Below are 22,384 nucleotides of genomic sequence, written 5' to 3'. Positions count from 1 at the left end.
TCTGAGGATAAAATCAAAACAAACATTTTATTGTACGTGATACGAGCCTTCGCCAAACAGTTAATCCAGCACTCGCCATGTTGTAGTGGATCAATTACACTGAGCAAAGATACAATGGGCTTGACAGCTTTATGGCAAACACATGGGAGGTGGAAAACTGACAGTGTAGCCACAGATTCAGCTGCTTGTCAATATCACACACACTCCAGTTCCTTTTACAAAAAGGAAATAGATGTTTGTCCATCTATCCTGGCTTGTTTTCAAAGGTTATACCTATAACTTTTTCATCAAAACTACTCAGTTTCGTGGCGGTGTTTAGCTCAGTTGGTAGAGCACCCGCCCCATGCGTTGAGGCGAGTTTGTTGGGTTTGTCTGCAGGTGAGTTAGTTAGTGAAATGATTCAGATGTGTTTCCAGTCCGCTGTCAACACCAGAGCTGCTGCACGTTAAATACGGTTAGCGTTAGCTTAGCTTTAGCTACTAGCCGCTCCCTATGTGTACCTGGCAACCAGTATACAATTGAAGGTATGAGTGTGAGTGCAACACACAGGCTAGCCTACTGGTTAGGAGGAATTAAACTTGTAGCTAACACCTTTAACATGAATATATTTGTCACATTTATGTCAAATATCCCCTCTGTGTTTATGTCTAAATATTCTGCATGTAAGTTTCTCACATTTACCGTATCAAGCTTAGAAAAGACTCAAAACCGATTTATATGACTAAACTGAATATTTTTGATTTGGTACTAACATTTTTTGAAGAAGAAATTTGGAGACACTAGTTTGGCCTCGAGAAAAATGATGGCTATTTTCACTATTTCTAGTTTTTTTCCCATGGCTTTAAAATTCATATATTAATCCTCTCTTGCAATCTAGTTTTGAATTCTGCATTAATACAGTGAAAAAAACTAACAAAAAAAAAAAAAGAGAATAACAAATGACTAACACCAACATCCAAACTATTACTGATTATTTTCCAAAAATGCAACATCACATCAGTTATTGGAAATATTGGGTTTTGTCCTTATTGTCCTGTGAGGATATAGGACATGGGAATGTAACATGTATGTCAGCTCTGCAGTGGCCTGTATAAGCGCTGTTTCACCCCGTGTTTGACCCCCGGGCTCGTAGATCAATGGCCTGGGCAACTAAACCCCGCTACCCCCACCCCCCACCTTCGCTCTCACTCTCTCCCCCCGGCCTTGATCCTCGTTCCTGCCCCGGCCCCCTCTCCCCCCACCTCTCCTTTTCTCTGCTTCTTTCATCCCAGCTTTTCCACTGATCCTGCTCCCGCTCCCCCCTACCTCTCACCCCTAACCACCACGCGACCTCTCCCTCTCATCTCCTGTAAAGTGATTCCCTCGTTCGTCTCCCAAAACACCCTCACCCCCGTCTCCTCCGATTCCTTCCATCCCGCTGAACCCTTGCTCTCTCCCTGCCTTCCCCCCACATCTCTTTATCCCCCCCTTTCCCATCATCTCCCTCTCTCCTCTCTGATCCATGTCAGTGCAGCCCGGGGGCTCTCCAGGCGCACAGCGGGGGTTACCCCTCCCAAGGATTTTGTTGGTGGCGGTGGGAGAGAAGTGTCTGCGGGGATAAGGGCTAAACAATATTACATTATGAACATCATAATTCAACCCCCCCCTCCCCTGATCTGCATGTTTCTGATTTATCCCCTCTAATCCCTCAATAACTAACCCGTTCCTTCCATTTATATCTTCCTCTGCTTTGCTGCTTCTTTATTTCAAAATACTGTGAAATAAAAAAAACACCTCCAGCTCCATTTCTCCTGCTCCTCCTCCTCCTCCTGCCTGATTCAGCCTCCACTCAATACAGCAAGTTGTTTACAAATCAGCCGAGTCTGTAAAACACAGCTAAAGCTTAAAAAAAAGTTCCGGCTCACTTGCTCACAGCTAACCAAAATCCCCGGAGCAACAACAGCAACAACAAAAAAAAGTGTGTTCTCAGTGAAAACGAACACAAGGTAAAAACAAAATGTGTTATAAAATAAAAAGTATGTGCTCAGGCAAAGTGACGTGATGCGACTTGATATGAAAGGGTAAAAAAAAGTTGCCCAGAGCCGTCTAAGATGAAAAACATTGACTTGAGGAAATAACCAGAAGCACATAATGAGCAGAAGATGAACATGTGCTCTACTGTGCTATATTAATCTAACGCAATGTGATTTCTGATCAGCACTCTTATTAAAAACTGTGGGGAATCTATTTCTAAATCTATTATGCCAGACACTGACTGAGACTGACCATTTGAGACATAACCAGTAAAAAAAAAAAAAGAGTGTGTTATAAATAAAAAGCAGCACTGAGGATACTCCAACAACTGAAGTAAGCAGGGTTACGAAACTAAATACAGACCCTTTAGACCTCTTAATGATCACGTTGAATCCCCAGAAAACCCCAAATTAAACATTTGAGTCTTGAAAATGGAGGCAATTCTCTGGTGTTTATATAAAATGTTATGTTTTTGTTTGCACACCGACATGTTCTGCACAGAATACGTGACTCACAGGCAGGTAAATGGGCAGATGTGCGTGAGTATATATGTATATATACACACACACACCTTGCTAGTGCAAAATCTGCATCAGAAAGTATAAATATAGGGCGGTAAATATATTTAACCTCTGCAGTTCTGTTTGTAAAACCTCATCTAAATCGTTCATGTCCACAAACGTAAAACCAGCATCATATGTGAGAGTCACAGAAATAAAAGTTGAAAGCTGCTTTGTAGTGGCAGCCTCCTGAGCCCTGCAGTCGCTCCCAGTCTTTTTCAAACTGTTAACAAATATAATGTGATTACTTTTCTTTTAGTATTTTTTGGGGGGCACTTTAAGTCTTTATTAGAGAGAGTGCAGTGGAGAGATGACAGGAAATTAAAGGGAGAGCGATGGGGAACGACGTGCATTAAAGGACGCAGCGGGAGATGTTGTAGATCATTGGTCAGCGCTTTTAACCCTTTGGCCAACAGGGAAAAGTGTAATTATTGTTAATTTGGTTTAAAATTAAAGTGGAATGAAGGGGCGGAGTGGAGGAACGGGAGGTTTCTGAGAAGAACGACGCAATTTTGAAAAAGTGCCAAAAGGCAGATTGGACACTGGAATTATGTATTTTACACAAATAAATCAAACATCCTGAAGCATCTGGTTGAGTGTGGACGGTCGACGCAGGTTCACACAAACAGCGTTACAACAAATTTCATTAGCGAAACTCTGCAGTGAAGCATGTTGTCTAAAAATAATGATACCTGCATGTGACAGCGTAATCATCCCCGCAGAATGATATTAGATCACAGCGGGCACAGTGCAGCGGGAACACACAGATGCCTGGTATTGAATTTAGACCCGAGTCGAGGATGGCAGAGACTGATGAGCTGAATAAGCACGGCCAACTTTCCCAGCCTGTGTAATCAAATAATGATACCACTGCGATATTAGCCGGAGCAGGGGGCGGGTAGGCTACGGTCCGACTCCTCAGTTTGTTAAGGGGACGTTAGATCGGCCTGTTTGTTCTGCTGCTGCGCTGAGGTTTGAGTCGGACTTCAGGGTTTCTGCAAACATGCGTGAGCCGAGGAGAGAAGTTGAGGCGAGGGCAGGGGAAAATAAAAACTTATGTAATAATTTATGAGCATCACAGTCAGCATAATAAGCTTTTTACCTAATGAGGCGACTTCACTCACTCGTAACTCAAATTTGATGAAAAGCGTCACCCGCTTCCTCCGCGTGGAGAGCCGAGTCAGAGGGTTTGTGCGCTGCAGTTGACTTTTTTTTTTTTTTTTTTTCCTATTTGAAACATGCACTTTATATATCAGAGGCTTTTACAGATATTAATAACAGTGATTGGGGCTGCAGTAAGAAACTCTCTTGTCAAGACAAATGCTGAGTTTAGTGTAGCCTAGCGGAGGTGTGGAAGTGCTCTGTGCCAGTGATTTTTCTTTTTCGGAGAGAGATGCTGCTCTGTCATTACGGAAACAATTTCAGCGTTCAGTTTTAAAGATTGAATCCTACTTCCACACAGATCTGTCCAAAAAAAGCATCAAGTGCTCGTTTCACTTCCCATTAAAAGCCGTGGAAAGTTCATTAACATCTGCATTGCAGATTTTAGACACTTTTATCTATTAAAATTAGTTCCACAGAATCAGCAGGAGGCAACAGTGTTTGACTTTGACTGATAGGATGAGGTCAGGACTGACTCCAAATTATCTGCTCACTTTTACATTGTTAGACTGATGCTGGAAACTTTGTTTTAACCTCACTTAACTGAAAACTTTCTTGCATATGCTGCGATTTGCTTACAAGCAAAGTCCTTGATTTAATTGAACGATGTAATTCTGCCATCGCTTCTCTCATCTACACAGCTCGTCTGTTTAAAACACCCCGTTGGTCCTCCTGCTAATTAATCCGGCTAAATTCTGTATCCACTGTGAAAAGAAATGATCAGAGGGAACTATGCTGATGCACGTGTGTTGTTTAAGGTCCTGTGGAGACGATGAAATAGGATCTAGTTTGATATAAACCAGTTTGATAAACCATAAACTGTTTCACTATTATAAAAAAGTCATTCATTTCAGGCTTCCTACTCTACAAATGTTTAAGCATTTGATTGGCCAGTGCAGTGCAGGGCTGGATGACGACATGTCATTGATTTTAAGGCAAACGTTAAGCCGGCTTCACCTTTTTTTTTGCCCGACGACCCCATTTCTTCGCCCACTGTGGCTGCACTGCATTGATCTCATTAAAATGTATGAGTGTCTGTGTCTTCACATGGTGCTGTGGTCTGTCTGAACAGGGTTTCACAGTCCACACCGTCCAGAAATATTCATGTTCTGGTCATATAGAAGACAGAGTCATCGTGTTTTAGAAACGTACACGAAGAGCTTTGCTTTATTTTTGGATGTATCTTCTGTGTACATCTGCTCTGCTCCTCCTCTCTCATGTCATGTACCTGTGTGTGCGTTGCCTCTGGTTGAGCGAGGCCGTGCGTCCGGGGCTGTGCTGCTGGCCGTGCTGGCTGCCCAGCCGGGCGGGGCTGGTCATGTAGTCGTTGGGCACTGTGGGCGGCTTCACCGGCTCCAGGGTCTTGTAGGGCGTGTTGCGTCTGCACCAAGATTGGAAGAAAAAAAACGAATAATGATGAACCGAAGACAAATATTATCATAATTCCCGTGCAAATCCTTCCATCAAAACTGTGAGGCGGTGTTCACTAGAGCGTCGTAAATCCTATCAGCTGGATGCTGCGAGCCAGCGGCTGGATACCGGAGCACCGGTTTACTCTAGGAATTAATATCTGATGAGCGTCGCGGGCTGCTGCTGTGCATCAGATGACGACTGGCTTCATCGGGCCCCGACACCTGTCTCACATCGACAGATAAAAGTTCCCAGACTTCTCCTTTTCTGTTCTTTTTTTCTGGATCACTTCTCTCTCACATCAGTTTTGTCTTTTCCAACATTTATCTGAGCCAAACCCACAAAGGCCAAACCTTCACCAGCACACCTGAGTTAAAAAATAATGTCCTGCAGCATCCTCCGCGCTCGGTGAGCTGTGACTGCTCCATATGTTCTCCTGTGTTGCTCTTCACCCTCGCATTTATTCAGTAAAAGAGCACAAATGTGAAAAAATAAAAACAATAAATGCATTAATGTAACATGTGCTCACTAATCTCCCCTCACAAGAACCCTGTTTTTTACTCAGCGTTTTATAATTAGAGGATTAGTTTTTCCTTTCATGCCGACCAAAATGGAAATCTTACCCGAGCGTGCCGCGCCCTGACATGGGAGGGCTCGGCGGCTTCTGCGTCGGCGGATTGGTCCTCGATAGCGTCCCTCCTCTGATTGCCTGATTGTTTCCATGTTGCTGTGGTCGGAGGAAAGATCCTTATTTAACAGACAAATGACTTCAGACACAGAAAGGGGAGGCTGACACGACTCCCCTCCACTACATTCAAATGTTATAGGCTGCCCAGACGACAACTCTCAAACTTTGCTTGTGTTTAGCTGCTGATTGCAGGTTGTTTCAATGAGGTTTCTTGCAAAAACACAAATGTGTATCTACAAAATAAAACAAATAAGAGGTTTGATGGGACACTGGAGTTACAGTTCTGCAAAGTCCAGCCTCCTTGTGCCTCTTTAAGAAAATATACGAGCTGTCTGGCTGGGAAGCCTATAAAGAGTTTAGATAAACTACAGTACAGAACATCTATGGACAATGACATAACACTTAAATTAAATGACAACATGTAGACGGTTGGGAAATAGACAGGGAGCAATGTTACGGATCCTGAGACTGTGTGTTCTCGGCTAAAAGGGACTACAGGTCTGTTAATGGGAGATGACAACAGGAATCACATTTATTGGGGATTTGCTATGAAAGGGAGTTCGACAAATCTATCAATTATATATCGTAGCAAAATGGGTCACGTGACGAACCAGACTTACCTTGGCTTTTAACCACTTAGTGTGGGCAAAGGGAGAAAAAGAAAGAGACAGAAAAAAGAGGGCATGTCAAATTGGTCATGTCTGAACGGATCAGCAGAAGTCAAAGTACAGGAGAGCAGGAGGAAAATGACTCCTCATTGTATTTACACTGAGTAAACATTTAGCAAGACCTGGGCAGGTCAGCAGTTATACTACCAGAGGGGGAAAAAAACAACAAAAAAGCTGTGACTCCTCCTGACTGTTGCTCTGGTCTGTCAGACCCACAGAGCCACACCCAGCCAGCCCAGTGCCACAGTCAGACTGGAGGGAAATCTCTGAGATCTCATGATTTAGAGCTATTGTGCACCAGTAAAACCAGTTTTATCTGAGACTGGCACAAAGGTAAAACCGCCAATGACAGGCAGAGTCAAATAAGTCTACTGAGTGCACTTTGTGTGTGCGTGTTTTCTTTTTTTTTTTAACATAATCGATTGGACTCAACATAATGTCAAAGATCTCATCTCTGGCAGTGATAAAAAAGCGCCCTGGTCCTTGTGTGGGCTGATGTCAAAGAGAATATGGAGCCAACGTAGCAGCGGGGTTGATCTGCAGTTTGACAACTGCAGAGTCAAGTGGCTCATCTATAATGCAGCATCCCCAGTGGCCTTTGCAGAAAGCATTGTAGCATCATCATAAGACCGCAAGAGAAACAGAGAGAGTGAAACCAAAAGCAAAAATCCACGGCACAGGTCAGTATGAAGTGACCTCACTGCCCCTTTAAAAAAATAAATAGCCTACATAAAAAAGCAGAAAACACCTTCAAGTGCTGCCGCAAATGGGAAATTTCACGTTCAGATTTCACTCTCTCCGGGTTATCAGAGCTCGACGAGATTCAATTTACAATCTAGGTCATACTGGAAATGCCAAGTCCTTCTACTACAGCCATGCCTTATCTTCCTGGCAACTGCTGTATCTCTGTGTTTTTTTTCTTCTCTTTTTGCTCCACAAACCAGACTGACAGCGTGGAAACGTTTTAGCAACGTCCGAGCTGAATTATAGACAGCCAGGTCAATTATCAAGTCCAAAAAAGAGCTTAGCGTGTAGAAGTGGGGTGAAAATCCAGAGCACTGCAGTCTGACTGAGCTGAGCTGGGTGAGTCTGTCGGGTCAAAAGAGACAAACAGTTCCTGAGGTTTAGGCCGTCATCTAGGATACATATCCCAAAAAAATGAACTTAAAAAAACTAAGACAAACACAAAGTGACAAGCTATTGTGACTGGTGTGACATGTGTCAGCAGCTAATGTGTATTTTTTTTAATCAAAACACATAAGCTTAGACATTGATCTAATGGTGTTGATATAAACTCCTTCATAATTTAACAGATATGTTCATTAATTAGCTAGTTAGAAATTAAAACTATAAATAACCCTCTTTATATTATTTATCATTGGCTTTCTTCATTTAAATGGCCATTATATGCCTCCCCATTCTTTATGTATTATATTTCACTGCTATAGGACAGGTCAACGGAATCTGAGTAATCGAGTGATATTGCAATATTAAATACAACACAAACACTTCCTATGAAATTCAAAGAATTATAACTTTAAGCAAACAGTGTCTTGATATCAAAGGCACATACACAAAAACAGAAAAAAGTAGTCATAACTTTGTTGAATCAGGTCAGAAATATAGTGTATCACAATTCCCCCATCCCCCCCAAAAAATTCTATAAGTAAATCATAAAAGCTCATGACTGAGAGAGGGCAAAATATCCAAGGATTGCAATCTAACTTCAAACACCTGACATCATGGTCTCTGGATTCCTGAAAGCCCAGCTGACTAGATTAAGCATCAGCTGACTGGAAGAATAAATCTCATCTTTTGTATTAATTCTAAAAAGCGACATGTCACTGTCGGTACGACTTGAGAGGAGGGAACACCCTGCTCTGTGAGCTGCGTGAGGTTCCAGATGTGACCCATCTGATTTATTGATATAATGCTGCAGTGTTCAGAGAGGAATCTGATTATCTACTGGATGAATTTCACCTTCTCTTTTCTCTCAGTTCCTCTTTTTTTCTCCTTTAGCGCTCTGTCAGATCTGAGAACAGCCTCTATTAAATAATGCATACGAAGGCTACATGATGTTTCTTCTCTCTATTACAGCTCACAGTTTGATGTTTAACTATACAAACACTGTGCAAGGCTAGAAAACCAATTCAACATTTAGGCCAACGCAAACAGGCAGTGAGTTTCACAGTTAACTGTGCAGCCAATAGACATGATTTAAACTCCCATTAATGTATTGATTCTGGTCAGTAAGTAAACCATAGCTATAGGTATTCTATACAAGCCAGGCATCTGACAGGGGCCCCTTACAGGATACTATATGATTACTATGAAATATTGATGTTCAGTATTGACTGACTGTGTGGCATGCAAAGCAGAGGAGGTGAGTGATGTAGGACTGCAGCTGTAGTGCATCTGTGTGTTTCCCATTATTCACTAAGTAAATGCAGCATGTCTAAAGACAGTTAAAAGGGGAGAAAATCCACTGAGATTAGGCCCAGAGTGATACCTCATGTTCTTAAAATAGATGCATCAAACAGTCTCAAAACAGCCATGAAGCACAGAGATTTCAGTAAATTGACATTACTGTGCAACCACACTCTTGGTAGCCTAATTTTGAGGAACTTGTATTTAAATTTGCACAAGAGTCAGGACTGGGACTGAATGTACCTTGTCTTTTTTTATTCTACTATGTTTAATAGCAATTATTAAAATCATATATCCTTGGCCTTGGAAACTATTTGACACAATAGTCATTCTGGAGCTATAGGACACAGCATATTATCTTCAGCAGCATGTATTTTCATCCTTTGCCATATTATTTATTACTTTTGTTGAACATTTTTTTAAAGGAAAACTCTTTTAAGAAAACCCTCAAAGTTGTCAGAGAGAAAAAAAGAGTAAAATCCAAAGTTTACAACAACAACTGGGTACATTCATTCTACAGGCGAAGATAAGGGGACATGATGGAAAGCTCCACCAGTACAGCTACTAAATGACCCTTGAGGGGAGATTGTTTTTCTAGCATTAACTGTTGATTTAATAAAACACACCCATCTTTGTATGAAATTAATGTTTTCATTGTTCAGAGCTGTATCTGATATCTTGATATCTGATAAAAGCTGGGTGACTGTTAGCTTAGCCTAGCATCAGGACCAGAGGGGGGACACAAACCACCTCCACAGCTCCTTTATTTACAGTACATGTTGGTTTGAACCCAGTTCACACATAACAATTTTTGCTTTTACAGTTAGCTACATGTTTTAACTACCATTTGACGTCTTTGACTATAAATACTCTATTTTTTAGCAACCAATCGTCTGCAGCCAACCCCCTTACTCCGAGAAAGCACATAGCCTACGATACAATATATTGATAATTTATCTTTTGGGCACTGTTAGTTGAAATGTAGGAACTTTGCAGATATGAGTCTACATCTAGTCTGAAGCTAAAGCTATGCTAACACCCTAGCTCCAGCTTCTGTTGAGCATAAAAAGTGTGGTAGTGTTTTTCTCATTTCCCTCTTGAAAAGTGAAATGGCACATTTGTGAAAATGTTGAACTTTTGAGAGTTGGATATTGTAGCTATCACATAAAACAAGGTCCTTATAAAGCACATAATGTTCATGCTGATACGTGAAAGCCTGGTCTCTTCGGTAGGAAACGCACCCAATTAAAATGCTTCACTCCACATTAGCCGTCGCACCCTCTCACCATGACGGAAGGGTCTAATATAATTCCCTACACAATAAATTGAGAGTGGCAGAATGGCTTTTATCCTGCCTTATCAATGCCTAGTAACACTATGTGACGGTAATGGCGGGGCCTCTAATCCAATCTGTTTGACAGCTGCAATTGATTGGCTGATTGATGGGAGAGAGGAAGCTGGAGGGAGGGGACGGAGATCGCGAAAAATGCCCACGGCCATCAGGAAATGATGTCATTACCACCACTGTCGGGACGACCCGGTGACCCCTGAAGCGAGAGCTAATGGCAGGCAGGAAGGAAAAACGTCACCCTGGGATCATCAGAGTGTATCACATCACGATCGGCTTCCTTACCGCCTTTCAGATTGTACTGATGTGACAATCAACTGCAAATCTAATTGCAACAACATCGTTCCTCTGCGAAGGGTTAGAGTTAAGTCAAGGAGATTACGAGAGCGGTCGGGGCCTAAGTGCCTTTAAAAACGTCTCTCAAAAATGTCTCTCCACTCGCCGTTTTCATGACGCTCTAAGAATAGAGCCGTTTTCTGAAAGCTACATGATGTAATCGCTTTTTTAGTTCATCTCAACCCCCAACCCGTTCCCACCAACCCACGCTGAAACATATTCCTGTAGGGTCAGAAGGGGTGCTTTCTGAAGATGAAAGAGAAAGCACAAGAGATAGAGCATGAGCGAGAAAGCGAGTCAAAGCGGGAGAGAGGAGAGAGGAGAGAGAAGGAGGGAGTAGGACTACCTCTGGCGAAAAAGAAGAGGAGGGGGGGGGAGGGAAGTAAATTGGATATAGTGGAACAAGAAAGTGGAAGAAAAAGGGAGCAGAGATGAATTGATGGACTGAGTGAAGACCAGAGAACAGATCATAAACAGGGGAAGTAAAGGAGGAATCTTCTCACCTTAACACCATGGCCGACATCATCCAGTACGGTGTAGTCAATGGGCTTCCTGATGTACCTGACAGGCCGCTCCATATTCGCCGGCGCTATGATCTTATGGGTCCTCGACGTGTTCTTGTTTGTGGTCAGGATCCCGATCTCCCGCCTGGCTACCTTCTCTTTATGGATGTCCACCGTCTGCAAGTGACAGAGTGAAGACAGAAGAAGGGGATGATGATCGATGCCGGATTGGAAAACACAGAGGCACACACGGCCCAACGGGGACCTCTGGGGACTACATGGACTCGTCATACAGCAGCTTAAGGAGGTTTAATTAAATCATGAGGTTGTGCTTTTCATCACTGAGCTTAATCTTTTTACAACCTCCAGTGCACACTAATAAAATCGATCGGCACAAAACCAGATGCTGTTAGAATAATGACTGTGGCATGTTCATCTGAAAATTTCTGAAATGAGTTTACTGGCCCCAAAATCTATGCAACAAGTCATTAAAATTTAAAAATTTAAAAAGAATAAACAACATATGTAACACAGCAACATATATAACATAGAAAGGTGAATTTGAATTGAAAGTAATGTTGAAGACCTATTCACAGGGATAAATTTAAGGCCACTCTGTATGCATTCTCACAGATTGCACCTCATGCAATCTTTCATCTTCCTATTGCCAAATGCTAGGGACAAATTCTGATGCATTATTTATGCTTTTGGAGACCAAGAGTGATTTCCTACTGAAATTGCACCACTGTTCATTTAATTACCCAGACCCCTTTATAGGGAGAAAAAACAAAACAAATGACTTTAAACCCGTTAAGGAAACTTTCCATACAGTTGACTCCAAATGACAGAAATATCAAACTGAATTTAAAAATCCTATTATTCTTATTTTGATCAACTGGGTGATGAATGCCTGCAATCACTCTTTATTCAAAAAGAACTTTGTGATGGCAAGAGTTGAAACTGGAGTCCCACATTTCTCCTAATATGGGTTCAGTCTTTCTGTGTGCACATACAGTAGTGTACATCTATGTCACACAAATTGTTAGTCTTGATGAATTGCTTTCTTTGGATTTTTTTCTCACAAAATGTTGTTGTAGGTTTCGAATCTTATAAACAAGCAACACAAACACAGATGGATCTCCCTCTGTCCCAAAATGCTGCTCTCTAAGGGTACAAGGAATTTCAGTTATTATCATCAGCACCAGCTGTGAAGCAGAGGAGTGAGTAAAGTAAAAGAATACGCATAGAGAGATAGACAGGCTGTACTTTTCTTGTAACTTATTGGCTGATACATACTATTTCTCATAAGTGACTGAAATGATTAATCAATATCGAAATGGTTGACAGTTAATTTTCTGCCGATCGACTGGTTAATAGACTAATTGTTCCAGCTCTAAAAACTTGATGGTCGATATTTAGGGTCCGTATCGACCTTTGTGGCACAAATCTTCCGCAGGCCGCTGCATTTACCTCCCCTGCTTCACTTTCTCACCCGCACCCCGGGAGCAGCTGCCCCTTCCTCTGAGAGATGAAAGGCTACTATGTCTGCTGAGGGCCGGGCAGTAAAGTGATGGTCTCTCACAGGGGTGGGGGTGAGGGGTGGGGGGGGGAGGAGTCAGCGACCAGAGCCAACAGAGGATTCCTTTCATGCCATAGGGATCTGGAGCTGGACTGAGCTCTGTCTCTTTATGGTGCACTGTTCCACTGTATGGCCGACTTAGCCTTCAAGTATCACTCATCCCAGAGTCGAGGGAATGAACAACACTCTGGTTGGCTTATATATCCTCAAGTACAGTGCCGTGCAGGCGACTCTGGACAGCATCAAGGCTAATTTTAAACTATGGTATTAATGAGCTGTACGCCGAGAGCTGACAATTGTCGCATCCGTGAGGAACGACGCAGGGCAGATCTGTACAGGACAAACAATGGGTGTAAAAGGAGTGGATTGTTCAAAAAATTACAGAAGAAAAGAAAAATCAATATTTCATAACAGGCAAAGTTGCTCATACATAATTGCTCCCACGGAGACTCCCCGTACAAAAGGGAAACATCCGTTCTGTTCCAATGCCCTGTTGTGTCTGTTTGAATTAAGAGGGATGACGGAGCGTTCACTATCGTCATCTCTTTTAACCTGAGCTATGGGCTGCCAGAGCACGGGAGGCTTTTAATATAAAAACCAGAGCTGCAGTGACAATGTCTCCTCTGTGAGGTGAAACAGCCAGCGGACAATATGATATTTCAGAAGCACTTCAAACTGCAGTGTGTAAAAACTCCACCAGGATCGAGTTTTGAGCCAATACAGCTCTACTCCACAGAGATAATGCTCAGATTTCCACCCGTCATAAATCATGATCATCTGGAAACAGCTGGACTAAAATCTAATCAGTCTATTTGGCCTCCATTTGCACGGCGGTGATGGGGTCCAATGATTGGCTATGGACTCAAAGGGGAGGCAGGAGTAGTTAAATCATTTTACGTCTGTTTTTCCCTCAGAAACAAAAAAAGCTTAAAACCTGATTTCACCTCACTACGACTCCACCGTGATGACTTTTCTGGCTGGAATACAGATCATTGTCAAGTCGTGAGCATGGAACATTGTTTAAAGATATTATGAGGAAGTGGGTGTTTACAGGCGAAAAGAGGAAAAAGTTTCACTACAAACCACAGACAGAAACAACAGAGTCGCTGTTGACTTGAGGTGGCTAAACTGGGGCACAGAATCTGGCCTTGGCTGAATGTTGTCTCCTTATCAGAGAACAGCATGTGGACAAACATCATCGCAGCTGGCAAAGGGTGGAAGTGAAACGTTGATGCGGTGTGTGAGCTCATCTCCTTCCTTTATGCCAAGAAGATGGTCCTATTGTTAACAGTGCTGGCTGATGTTGGACAAGCAGTGACAGAGGGTAGACGTACAACACAACGACCTTCTTCTGCAAGCGTCTGCCTGACGACGGGTCACAGGTCCTGTCAAGGGCGATTCGTTAATCCACCGATCGGTACCCAAACAACATTGAGTGGATCTGACAAAGATACAAAGGTCAGAGAAGAAAAGTTCACTCTGCCTTGACCATCCTTTGTCTAACACCGTAAAGAACTCCAAAAATTAGCAATAGCTGCTACTTAATACCCCCGTCTTTTGCCACTGGCTTTTTAAACCGGCACTAAAAAGGTGTTTATTTGATCCCAATGGTCCGTCCGTTGGGTGGAAAGAGACTGAACTCTGAAAACATCTCTAAGGTGGAGGATTCACATGTGTTTTCAACCACTGTCACCCATATGTTTGAGGTCTGCAGCAGTTTTCCCATCACACTGTGGAGTTTTTGGCTCAGATGTTTTGGCTTCTCTATCGGCTTCAGGCTCTTAGGATTTACAGAACCTCCTCTTCTTGCTTCTTTCTCAAGTTCAGACCTTCTGTTTTCACTCATCGCCTCCATTATCTCCAACTGTTCTCTCCACTCAATTCTTCTTTTGGTTCGTTTTTATTATGGGTTTTCTTTTATCACCTCCAATTCCACCCAAATTCTCCCAAAACCCACAGAGGAGTCACCCACCTATATGACTAGACTAAGGATCTAGGTCATACATCGGAGCTGCTGCCAACACCATCATAGTCATTCATGCGCTGTTTCCAGACAGAAAAAAGAAAAACATGTCCAGTCACAGAGATCACCTCGCACTTAGATTTCTTCCCATTTTGGTACACGGGTGAGTCAGAGTAGTGGTTGCCACGATGAGAGATTCTTGTTGTGTTGTTAGTAGCAACAAGTGCCTAAATATTTGTGATTTATTTATTTCCCCTTTAATCCAGATTGTTGCCATTTTGGTTAAGGCTGCACTTTAAAATGTTTGAACTTTAACACCCAGGAATCCAAAGAAGTGAGATCATGTCACTCGGCAAAACACTGACATAGTATTTACCATGCTGGGCAGCCTATGATCGCTTTTTTGGAAACCAAAGAGGTGATGGCAAATGTTCTAGTGCTGAAAAACACAGCTTCCCTGGACAGTGAGTAGGAGGCAGTCTGTTTTCTCATTTGGTCTCAGGTTTCTATCTGTTACTGCCTGAGTTTCACAGGCAAAGTAGGTGATTCTACACTGTTGGGGGTGGTGCATTCCTCCGCTTAACAATTAAGGACCCTGTTATTGTTTGCTTAAAGACTTTGCCAAGTGAAGGATGAAATTTGTCTTGTCTCATTGGAAGAATCATTTCAGTAATGGTGATGTAGACAGAGGGGAGGGGGGCGGCAATGGTTAAAGTGCAGATCTCAAGATTCTTAAATTGGACTCTTTACAATGCACAGTACCCAATGATAACAATGTGCAAATTATGCTGTTGTTGTAGTGGTACGAGTAGTAACTGACAAGGTTACCCTGTTATTGAAGCTCTAGATCATTCTACTTATGTGTTTATATATTTTGATTTTTCGGGTATTTGATCTGCTGGATTAACCAAACACAGACATTTCTGATTTGTTATGTTTGAAAAGCATCATGTTGGTTTTCCAGAAATTCTAGATTTATTTTAGATTCAGTGATATAAATGATATGATCCCTTTTTATTTTCATTTACATATTTTCTCATACAGTATGCTGCCTTCTTGTCTAACTTCTTTGTCCTTCTCACTTTATTGCACCATTTCATTAATCAAAATTTAAAACAGTTATAACTTTTATACAAGAGATGCAGCTTAATCAATACAATTTCTCATCAATTACTCATTTATATACTTTTTATTAAGATGCAGGAGAGCAGTAAAAGACAAGACGTCTCAGACAAATACACCTTCATAACTGCTGTTTAATACTCCTAACTGCTTTGCACTCTGAAGAAAAGTCTTATTGTCCTCCGTCATCTCAAGTGCCCTATTTAATGACCTCTATTGTGCATTGTTGTGTATGCGTTTGGGATGCCTCATGCTCTTGACAAAAGTATGCTTGACTAAAAGCTCAGACAATACATTAGGTTTGAGTGCCTCTGCTTTGAATGGGGTTTCTTGCATGTTTTTAGACAGGGGGTTAGGGTTATGACTGGGTTTCCCTGTGCAGTGACCCTTTTTAGACACTCTCCCTCTAACTGATTTACACTGCTCAGACAAGGGGTGGGGGGTGCACGACTGCTGAGGGGGCAAACAGGTCACACGTTGACAGGATACGTCAACACAACATCATCAACAATCTCACAGTCTAATCAAATGACCAGGCATCAAATTTTGAAACCTTGCCCAAAACGTATAACTGCAATACAAATGTCCGACTGGACAGACGTGCGCTGTTTTGGAGAGTGAGGTAAGTAGTGACTGAAAAGAAGCAAGACTTTGATATGGAGACAGCTGGTTTCACTTCAGAACATTGTGTAGAGAGGGGAGAAACAGCCTTTTCAGCACTCTGGCAGACTGGACGCTGGATGATATCCTCCATAAAATGCTAGCTACGCACAAACAAACACAAAAAGCTGCACAGCACGTAGGGAAGGCATAGTAAGGGTTGAACTGGGTACACACACACACACCCAGCATGAGGGAAAAAAAACTATTACTAGACAAACACACCCTACATACCATGGTGTCTCTGTGCATGTGTGGCAAGCCAGACCAGACAAATGTGCCAATGCTTAATGATAGAGCTCTACTGTACATGATTACAAGACTTCAGCAAAAATGTTTCTGCGTAGTGGCAGAGAGACGTCTTTATCGTGCTCCTCTTGGAGATGCCACACTGAAAAGTGCTTATTTCACATTGTATGCTGTCCAGGAACATTAAAGATCTGGACTCTATTTTTACTCTCATGTAGTATCACAAATTAGATCTACAACGTGATTGGGCAGCACGACGTGGCGGAGGGTCTTATTAAAGATAAGCTCGTCTTTACCGCCATCCAGGAATTGGACATCCTTGTTCCGTGGGATTACCAGGAGATAATAACTATGAAGCACATGTCTGTTAAACACATTTGAACCTTGGGATTACTATGCAATCTATCACAATACTCCTAGAGCTGCTAACAGGTAAAGACCACCTGATGAAGACACACATATCTCTTCTTAAAATTCTGTTTTTTTTGGCTTTGTGCTCAAACTGTTGCCCACATTCATTCACTTTTCCCCCTGGGAGTGGATTTGAACAATATGTGATGCTCATTGTGTTCCAGCAGTTGTTTTATGATCAAGTGCTGCAAGTGCTGAAGTGTGCTTTTCTCTGCTGCACCCACTTTATGTCGGCTTTCCTGGTCTGCCTCCAGTACTACTACTGTTAGTTATCCTGAAATATCTTTGTCCAGAAACCTCAGCCCTCTGTGGGATCTGGGAACATGGGCCCATAATATACTGCAACAGTTGACATGTGATCACTAAGCTGTATCATCAAGACATCTTGTGGCTTTGTTGCATCATTGTGTATTTAGGCTTTTTTAATGATGGGAAAATGGGCATCTCTGTCTGTGGTTGCTGTGGGTTTTGTCTTTTAATTGACGCCAAGAAGTGATACATGGTAGTTGGCCATTTCATGGATGTTTTGTTGGGTTGTTATCTTTACGGCCAGAACGTCCATACCCGAAATTTTCCTTTATAGCATTCAGAGCAGTGGTCCGCACCTCTGACTGGTGGCCCTTTAAAGGTTGGGTTGGTGATCCTATTCTGGAGCATTTTGTTTGAGATCCTCTTCACACTTCGATTGCAACCAATTAATTGAATGCTTTTTCACAAAAATGAAAAAAGTCAGTCAGTTGTGAGACGGACAATCCTGCGGAAAAGCCACACTCCAGTCTAGTGGTTGGCAATGTAGCTTTGGCAAGTGTCTTCACCTACGTCCGCGGAAAGGTGGAGGTGTGGCTTCAGAGAAGTGTGAAGAATGGGGCTGGGACTTTTAAATTACAGCAGTATAGTTTTGATATTCCATTTGAATAGGGCTTGATAATGACCTTGAATCTCAAATGATTACACTTCAGTTTTTGCACTTATTTGACTAGAGAGCTTTATACAAGCTGCTAGTGGATTTCATTGGACAGCTCTGCCTGTCAAACAAAATACTAGTAGTATCATACAAGCTGTTTCCCCTCATTTCCAGTCTTTGTGTTAAGCTATGTTAACAAGTTGATTTGACGAACAGAGGAGTGGTATCAATTTTCTCAGCTGATAATTAGCTAGAAGGGGAAAAAGACCTACTATATATTATATTATATTATATATTATATTATATTATAGTATCTCCTGACCCCTGTTCTTCTTTATGAAGGGTTAGAACATCACCAAGATCCTTTCACATTGAAATGAAGCATATGACAAACATACTGTATAGTATACGGTATGTTATCACATTACATTCTAGCTCTGGTTCTGTTTTTATTATGAAACAAGAATGTTTTTAATGATACAAGAAAAAGTTAGATTTTAAAAAAGGAACATTTTACCCTCTTTATATTATAATTTAAGATGTTCTTTTGTCTTTGCTGTCAAACATCTCATGACCCCTCAGGTTGATCTTGTGACCCACTGGGAGGCCCAGAGACCCGGAGACGCCACAGCCCCAGGGCACCTTGCTGTGGATGTGGACAAACAAACAAAACGTCCTGTCACACGTCTCCTTAAAGCCTCTCAGCTGCTTTAGCTGCTCGCTCCGACCGTGTCCGGCCCTAATGTGTAGGAGCGGCGCAATCCAACCGACTCCGCTCTGAGCCAAAACGGCTGTCGAAACAGAGCAAATGCCTCGGCCTATGGTGTGTTTCTCAGCGTGATTACAGCCAGCAACATCTGAGGCCCGTCATCTGTGGAGTCAAACAGTTGTCCAGAAAGGCCCTTCAGTGGGGCTGTTAGTGCAACACAGAGCATGTCGGAGCTTCCATCGGCAGCTCGCAGCCAAAATGGGAGGTCAAACGCCCCGTGGGGAGTTCTCAGTTTGGCAGCTTCTTTTTAAACATCCCTCAAAAACCGGATTCCTCTGGTAAATCTAACAACCCATGTGTGGCGTGGTGGAGCCAGAAGTGGAGGTTTGTGAGGACTGAAGAGTGAAACCCTGGAAAGATCGGCTCTCTCCCCCGCTCTCCCAGCGGAGAATAAAGAGAAACACTATCAAACGCAGCGAGGACGGGGCGCGCCAAGGTCGACGCTGTGTTTGCTAACACGGCACATATGGAAACAGCTCGGCCGACGTTTTACCAATCCGACTCTGGGCTGGGGCCAAAGCGGTGGGAGGAGATTTAGAACAATGGAGATAACAAACAGCAAAATCTGAAAGTAAGTAATTCCTCATCTGCCGTGTTTTCACGGAGCTGTCAAATCACTCTTAAACGAGGAGCATCTGCAGAACAGAGGTGGACTGATTGGATGAAATTGCAGAGGGATGTTAAGTGGGAAAGATGATGATGATGATGACGTTTTGCAGTGGGAAGGGATGGGAGAGGGAAGTTAAGGCCATGCAGAGCAGAGGAGCTGATGATTCACTGAATAACATCAGTCACCAGTCATTCCACATCATCACTCACTCCAATTTACGCTCCATTCATGCACCGCCGAGTCATTATGAACCTGTGTGCGCTGCCATGCTTGATATTCAAGGTGTTACAGTCAGAAAAAGCAGAAAATGCAGCAAAAGTCTCATGAGGTGATCAATCAAATGAAGATTGACCAGTTTTGACAATTGATTAATTGCTATAACAATCCATTTACTAAATCAGACAGACACCGAGTCTGTTTTCAGCTTTTTCGTTCTTGTGTCTTGTGCCGTTGAGAACCACCTTAAAGGGATAGTTCACCCAAAATTCAAATTTCTCATTTTCTACTCACCCTCATGTCGACTAAGGGTTGGGAGAAGTTTCAGAGCCACCCGTGCCTTTTTGGAGTTACAGGGGGGATCCACGCAGCATTGCATTGCCATATGATGGTGGCGAATGGGGCTCATTTTTCTTCGTGCAAAAAGACACACCAAAAAACATCCAAATACCTCCATAGTGCTCGTCTGTTGTATTGAAGCCCCGACATGAGAAATTGTTCTGAAAAAAATTAAATAAGTCTGAGCTGTGTGGAGGTATTTGGATGTTTTTTGGTGTGTCTTTTTGCACGAAGAAAAATGAGTCCCGTTCGCCACCGTCATTTTTGAAATTTGAATTTTGGGTGAACTATCCCTTTAAATCACAATTTATGGATTTTTTTTGTTAATCAACAGATTATTAATCAGTAAAGAAAATGATCATTTTGCTGCAGTTGTAAGAGGCAGCATTAGGTTTTTGTTGCTCAGCACCGAAAACAGGACGGTGATATAACAGCAAGGAGCTGAGAGTGTTGTTGATTGAAGCTGAACTGTTGTACTTTGCCAGGTGCTGAGTGTTCTGCTTTACACAACTCATTTGATGAGTGGAAAAGAGAGAGAGAGAGAGAGAGAAAAAACTGCCAAATTTTAATATCGCCAATCTCCCCCCTACTGGTTCTCATCAGCTGTTCAGGGATGAGAACGGTGTCACCAAAAGAACAAGATGATTCAGCTGCAACAACCAAAAACTATTCATTTTAAATGCACCAAGAACAGTTCAGACACTTCTAGATGCAACTATTTCCCATTCTATATGTGGCATATCCATATATCACAGTGTTCCTATATAAATTACGATAAATCTATGGTGTTTAATCTTTTCTTGTATGAATTAAACCTAAAAACAGCAATGGAACACTGCTAATACAGTTATTTCTAATAGTTTTTATTGGTAATAGAAGAGTTTGGAAATCCTTGAATTTGAGCTGAAGCAATGAATTATTCAAAATCTGCAATATTGATCAGAAAAGTCATTTTTTAAAATTTAAAATGCCAAATATTTGCCTTAACTTTGCAGCGGGAGGTCACTGTTGCAAAATGCACAAGAGGGAAACACTAGACGACAAAATAATGACTATAAACCACCAGATGCAGTTGTCTGAGAAAGTCATAGATCACTGGATTTAAAAAAAAAATTCTTTCAAAATTTTTTTCCCAGACTTTCTGAATCCCAAACCCACCGCCTTAAACCTTTAAACACCCACTGTCTAGAAGCAGCAGACCACACAAAGTTATGGCCACAAAGACACAGACGAGTCGCTATAATCCAATGCAAAAAGAAAGAAGCATGAAGAATGAGTGTAAATATCCAATGGTGAAAAGAAATATATAACACACGAAAAAACAGACTAACTCTGCCTGGAAATCAGAAATGTCAGAGCCGGGCAAGAGGGAGAGACCACCAGGGGAGGCAGGAGAGAGAGAGCAAAACACACAGGCAAGCAGTGGGATCAGCAGGAAACACACGGAGAGCACACACACACACACACACACACAGACACACACACACATTCAGACACACACACAGAGCTACAAGGCTTCATTTCCTGTTTGGATGAGTGCCATACTTACTCAACGGGAGGTCAAAAAGCCGCCACTGCAGCACACAGATGCAACTCTAGACAGTCACTGCATGAGCATTGTGTTTTTTTTCTTTTATCACATTGCAACACACACACACACACACACACACATACACACACCAAGGCTTCAGAGAGTAATGGCATGCAACTGTACATCCAAGAAATGAAGACTGGAATGAAAAACGAAATAGAAGAGAGGTCGACCACAGAGTTCTGCTTCAAACACAAACACAGGGCCGACTCATGTGATCAGATAAGAATATTGTGTAACTGTAGTAAGTGAAGCGCACAGCTGTGGGAACAAACCGGGAGTGTACGGTAGATGTGTGTGTGTGTGTGTCAGCTGGCTTCCGTCCTGTTGTTGTTGTGCAGCTTCATCATTGTGGTCACTGGGTTCAGGCAGCACGCTGACCAACGCCACATCTGACATCACTGTGAACAAAGCTGCACTGACTTTAAAAAAAAAAAATCCTCCATCTTTGTTTCATCACATCACCATCAACTTGTCTTCCAGATGTGCGCATTCAAAATTTCCACCTGATCAGTTGGTAATAAATGAACAATTTGTGCTGCAACACTTGTGTCATTTTTCCATTTCATTTCTAACGCAGTCCACCGACGCCGCGTCATCGCATCCGACTTTGAAGTCCCACCGAACAGTTCCCCGCAGTTGTTGCATTAAAAGTGACTCAGCATTTCCTCCCCATGACACGCTGAAAAATTGGATTATTATTAGCAAGTGATCAAAGAACAATTTCAAAGAATTCAGTCACAATCTAAATACAAAGAGCGAGAGACGTCACACACACAAACACACACACACAAAAAGACATGAACAAAACATAAAAGGACGTTTTTATAGCCCAGTGTGTGCATAGGCGTTGCAGA

General features: G+C 42.3%; 1 protein-coding gene across 6 annotated transcripts in view; it reads right to left on the bottom strand.

Annotated features, from left to right (window-relative positions):
- The window catches only part of abi1a (abl-interactor 1a), a 52,895-nt gene that overhangs the window by 11,272 nt on the left and 19,239 nt on the right, over positions 1-22,384 (bottom strand). For 3 of the 6 annotated variants that reach the window (XM_085763913.1, XM_085763908.1, XM_085763910.1), the window contains exons 3-6: positions 11,115-11,291; positions 6,453-6,467; positions 5,768-5,871; positions 4,963-5,115 (exon numbers count right to left, since the gene is read on the bottom strand). In XM_085763913.1, coding sequence (XP_085620039.1) covers positions 4,963-5,115; positions 5,768-5,871; positions 6,453-6,467; positions 11,115-11,291 — 449 coding nt within the window. The remainder of the gene's footprint in view (positions 1-4,962; positions 5,116-5,767; positions 5,872-6,452; positions 6,468-11,114; positions 11,292-22,384) is intronic. The other 3 variants (XM_085763909.1, XM_085763911.1, XM_085763912.1) reach the window with 1 other exon arrangement.

Source organism: Trachurus japonicus, chromosome 20, assembly GCF_045865225.1.
Source record: "Trachurus japonicus isolate A0001 chromosome 20, Traja_1.0".
NCBI lineage: Eukaryota > Metazoa > Chordata > Actinopteri > Carangiformes > Carangidae > Trachurus > Trachurus japonicus.
The sequence above is the reverse complement of the archived record's forward strand: the minus strand, read 5'-3'. Positions and strand labels throughout refer to the sequence as shown.